Source organism: Sinocyclocheilus anshuiensis, unplaced genomic scaffold (genome assembly GCF_001515605.1).
Source record: "Sinocyclocheilus anshuiensis isolate Anshui unplaced genomic scaffold, SAMN03320099.WGS_v1.1 scaffold2020, whole genome shotgun sequence".
Classification (NCBI taxonomy): domain Eukaryota; kingdom Metazoa; phylum Chordata; class Actinopteri; order Cypriniformes; family Cyprinidae; genus Sinocyclocheilus; species Sinocyclocheilus anshuiensis.
Genome location: NW_015557276.1, coordinates 206,405 through 211,429, shown reverse-complemented (window position 1 = coordinate 211,429; position 5,025 = coordinate 206,405). Strand labels below are relative to the sequence as shown.

At 33.4% G+C, this 5,025-nt stretch overlaps 1 protein-coding gene across 4 annotated transcripts in view; it reads right to left on the bottom strand.

Annotated features, from left to right (window-relative positions):
- srfa (serum response factor a) overlaps positions 1–5,025 on the bottom strand; it is a 40,202-nt gene that overhangs the window by 16,318 nt on the left and 18,859 nt on the right. For 2 of the 4 annotated variants that reach the window (XR_001632999.1, XM_016474475.1), the window contains exons 3-4: positions 1,716–1,980; positions 484–660 (exon numbers count right to left, since the gene is read on the bottom strand). Coding sequence is in view for 3 of the 4 variants with exons in the window: in XM_016474475.1 (XP_016329961.1) it covers positions 484–660; positions 1,716–1,980 (442 nt within the window). In the remaining variant the exon portion in view is untranslated. The remainder of the gene's footprint in view (positions 1–483; positions 661–1,715; positions 1,981–5,025) is intronic. The other 2 variants (XM_016474478.1, XM_016474477.1) reach the window with 1 other exon arrangement.

The window sequence follows — 5,025 nt, the reverse complement described above, 5'->3', positions numbered from 1 at the left end:
TTGGGAAAAGGGCGCTGCAATAATTGTATGCCAATAATTGTGGCTAATGTGAACTAGAGAAAAACATTTATTTCATATAAGATTTCCCCCCCACGTTCCATTGTTTTACTTCAATGATATGTTAGAATTTTTTGAATGAAAGATCAAAAGGATAAACGATGCAGATTTATTTTCACAGCCGCCTTTGTTCATATTTACTAAGGGTGCCAATATTAGTGGTTGGTACTGTATATGAACCATTATTGGTGATGTAATGATAGAGTAAAATTCACAAAGTTAAAATACTTGTTACGTTGAGCTTAATATTAATAATAATAGTATTTTCAAATAATTGCTTTTGTTTGAGTTAGAATAACACAAAATGACTTGAAATGCCATCCCTATGAGAAACACATTTAGACAGCAGTAGCATGCAGATCCTCAAACGCATGTTTCCAGCCTCCACCATTAGTTGAGTTTCCCTCATGATGGCTAAACACTGACCTGTGAGTGAGACAGTGGCCGGCAGGCGGAAGAGCGTGGCCTGTGTGGCAGCTTGTGTGTGTGCGGGGACAGCGGCGGCGGCGTGGCTGTTTTGCGTCTGTGGACACTGTATGGCCAGAGAGTGTGTCTGCAGCTGACTGAGAGGAATAGTGTGTGCGCCAGGAGGAAGAGTAGTGCCTGCGGGACACACAGCGACACCCTCAGCAAGCCAAGCAGAGCAGCATGTGCACCAAACAAGGCCTAGTCACTGCAAGTGTGGATTTTTTACAAGACAAGATTTTAAACACAAATCGTAAAATATCCGAGTATCCATCATAAGTGTTTGATATGTGGGTCAATGACAAATAAGAATGTTTACAATTAAAAAGGAAAAAGATAAAAATCCAGTTTAAAACAAACGCCAAATTATTAGAATTGTAATAATTGCATTCATGTTGGTTTAATGTTTTTCGAAAAACTTTTAAACTATTTTAAATAAATATGTAAAAAATGTCAAGTGGTGTAACCATCAATCAAAAGTAATTAACAGATGAGAGTGTACACATAATATTAATGAAAAAAAAAAAAAAGTAAACTTTTTGCAATAAAATTTAATTAAAAATTTATTTTTTTTAAATACCTTGAGATACTAATTCTTAAATATTATTAGATTTTAGGGAGTTGCACCACATGACATTTTACAACCTAAACTAACCTTGCTTTGTCATAAAAAGGTCAATATCTGATATTTTAGCGCTAGATCAGATATTTTAAGACAATATTGTTATTTTAGTATCACTGAGGTAGTATTATAGGTTTTGAGACTTTAGTCTTTGCAACTTTACAGATCTTCTTCATGCACCAAGAGCTTGTAACCCTCCATAGAGAAAGGAAAAATTGATATGGCATCATATGACCCCTTTAAGATTTTATATCAGGTTTGAAAAAATAATAAATAAGTAAATAAATAAAAAATAAAATAAAAAATAAAAATATTTGTATTTATTATTATTTTCATTTATATATTATTGTTTATTATACCCTTACACAGACGGATCAGTTGGAAGCAGAATTCAAAGTGTGCAGACATGCAAGCAAGCAAAAAATTAATGTGTATTAAAACACAAAGATGTCATGCAAGCTGATGCAATGCATCATGCAAAACCCCTCTGGAAAGTAAAATAAGACTGAATCTGTGAAAGTGAGAAAAATAACATGCAACAAAGGAGTGAATAAATGAACAGAAACCCCACCTGGCATGAGCGTGAATCCGCTGGGCAGCTGCATGACTCCCGCCGGAGAGCTTTTGAGCACCGTGCCGTTCACACTAGAGACGCTCTGAGCATTCATCCCTGCAGCCAACGGCCAACAGGTGGTGCTGGAGAGCGACAGGGCGCTGCTCTGAGTGTGCATGGAGACGGAGGAGGAGGAGGGAGAGGAAGAGGCCGACGACTGTGTGGTGGTGCTGTTGGTGCCACCGGGTAAAGTGGCAGCAGTGAACATCGGCTTGATCATTTCCTGCAACAACACAGACAGAAATAAAACTTTACAATGAGGTTCCATTTGTTAACTTTACTTCATTTATTAGTTAAACTGCTTAAAATGTATTAATCTTGATGTTAACTTTAAGATTTACTAACACATTATTAAAATCAAAAGTTGTATCTGTATGAACCTGAGCTAGCGTGAATTAACAATGAACAGTTGTATTTTTATTAACTTTTAATAATTAATGATAATTATTTTTTATTAACTTTAAAGATTAATAAAAACAGCAACAAATGTAGTGCTCATTGTTAGTTAATATTAGTTAATGCATTTACTTACATTAACTAATGGGACCATACTGTAAACTGTTGCAAAAAGATTTTTAGGACCACAAATTAAGGGGAACAATCAATATTCTTTTTTGTCACATCGCAGTATAGATATGAAACTGCCATTTGTTAAAAAAAATTAAATAAAATACTATATTATTATATATTATTAAATATACATAAATATATTATTTGATTTATCATTTTATTTTAATTATTTATTCATTTTATTTTTTGTTTATTTACTTATTAATTTTGTATAATTTGTATTTATTATTCATAAATAATACACAATAAATAAAAAAATAACAAATAAACAACATTATTAAAAATCATATCTAAAGCTTAACAGATAAATAGAATATTCTATAATATAAAAAAAAAATGGCTTAATGAGTTTTGTTCTAACTCACTGTAGAGCTCTATTTATATATTATATTATGTAATAATGCCTGTTTGATTATCCAGTCAATTAAATACTTCACTAATGAAAGGTACTTCATCTCATTTTATTATTTGGAATGTTTTTTTTTTTTTAAACCTGATGGACACAAACCAAAAGATGATCAATAACGAATGAAGATCACTTTCATAATATGAACCAAAACTGCTAAAACTTTCTTCGAAATATCTTATTTAGTGTCCACAGAAGAAAGAAATCCATACAAGTTTGGAATGCGTGAATGACAGATTTTATTTTTGGATCAACTGTCCCTTTAAGATGACAGTTTCACAGGAACGTTCAAGACTAAACAAAAAAAGCATTTATCATCACATTTATTCCACAGAGTTTTCCTGTGGCGGAGCAGGACTGATTGATTGCAGCAGAGCCTGTGGAAACCACTGCGTGAGATAAAGGCGATTGTGTCATGACGATCCCAAGAATGGCAGCTGCCTTCACAGGAAAACAGGTGTCCACACAGTGAGAGAGTGCCGCTATTTCAGGCAGCTCTCGACGAAACCTACGACACAGGGGCGACTGATCTGACGGCCTGTGTGCGGAGCAACACCGAGGGATTTCTGTTCTCCTTCAAAAGAAGGCTACGGGGTAGAAATACGACACCACTCATAACTGATCACTGTTTAGCAGAACTGAGCTTGCTTAAGACATCAGAGCCAATCTGATCTGGAATTAAACAATTATCAACCGTAAATTTACATTGCACTATTAATTACACTAACGGTCAAAAGTTTAGAATCTGTAAGATGTTTTTGAAATGAAAAATGTTTGAGAGCGGTCGCACTGGTGTGACCACCACGTTGCCCAACTCATAAGCACTGCATATAAGAAACATCAAATGGAAAATGAAACAAATGCGTAACGAAACCGCGCTACTCATTTGAGCTGTGCAGAGCGGAGGGAAATTCAAGCATTTTTAGTGACTTTCAAGTATTTCACATTATTTCCAGCACTTTAAAGCTCTAAAAATTATCCAATTCAAACGTTATTTTTAATGGGATGACCAAAATATAATTTGGGGTAAACAAACACTTATGTAAAATAAAAAATACGTCAAATTACCACTATTACTAGTAAATAGCAGCAGATGAGCACTTACTGGGTTATTAGTCGTTCATTTCTACTTTTTGTTTTATATTTTTAAATTATAATATCACTATTATAAAATATCAAATCATCAAGAAATCCAATTGTCAACATTCTGCACTTTTTTTGTGTATGAAGTAAGAAAAGTCACAGTGCATAAAGCACTCCTTTTATAATCACTGAAGCTGTCAGTCAGTTCTGTATAATACTACAGAAGAATAATGGCACATTTAATAAGAGTAGAATATGAAGAAGTTCGTTTGCAAAAACCGATAAACGCCACTTTAAAAAAAAAAAAAAAAAAGAGCCGATTGCCGAGCATTATTCTCCACATATAGCGCGATCTGAACCCTAAACACGTTTTGTCAAAAAAGCCGGTTTTGTCCACTTTCGAGGCATTGCGAGTTCACGTTCTACTGCAGAAGCCGACAAGCGCCCTTGTTGTTTTTGAACAGGATTACAAAGATTAAACGAGTGTTTGTTTTTTTTTACTCTAAAACATGAAATGTGGAGTTATCTGCTTTTGCTATAAAACAAACTTTTAATATGTAAAAAAAAAGAAAAAGAAAAAAAAAAACATACTTTCAATGAACTTTAATTTTGTAAATCACCAAAAATTAAAATTAAATTGTAAATTAAATTTTGTAAACAAATTGTATTTCTTTAAATTATTATTACTTGATCAAAACAACCCAACTGCAGTTTGATTGATATTACTTGGAATGCGCAATAAAAAAAAAAAGTGATTTCTGAAAAATAAAAATGGACTTATCGGTTTTTGCAAATGAACTCTTCATATAGGCCTATTAATTTTCCGTAAATAGATTTTGCATGTTACTGCTGTTGAAAAAGTACATTTTGTGTGCTTCCCAAATCAAAATAATAGTAATTTTATGATTAAATTATCTTTATTTTTAATACCCCCCCAGCCCCACCATCTGAATTGCAAAATTAGTAGAGACAAATCCCAACAGACTACAGGCTGTAATTAAAGTAAAAGGTGGTTCAACAAAATACTGACACAAGGGCTGATCCTTTTTCCAACTCAGTGATTGTTTATTTTATACATGTTGGGGTTATATCTTTCACTTGGATGTTATAAGCTGCATTGAGTAAATTCAGCTGGATAAAAGAAAAACTGTGTCCATCTTCATTTCAGGCTGCAAAGCAACAAAATGTGATTATTTTAAAGGGGGGTGA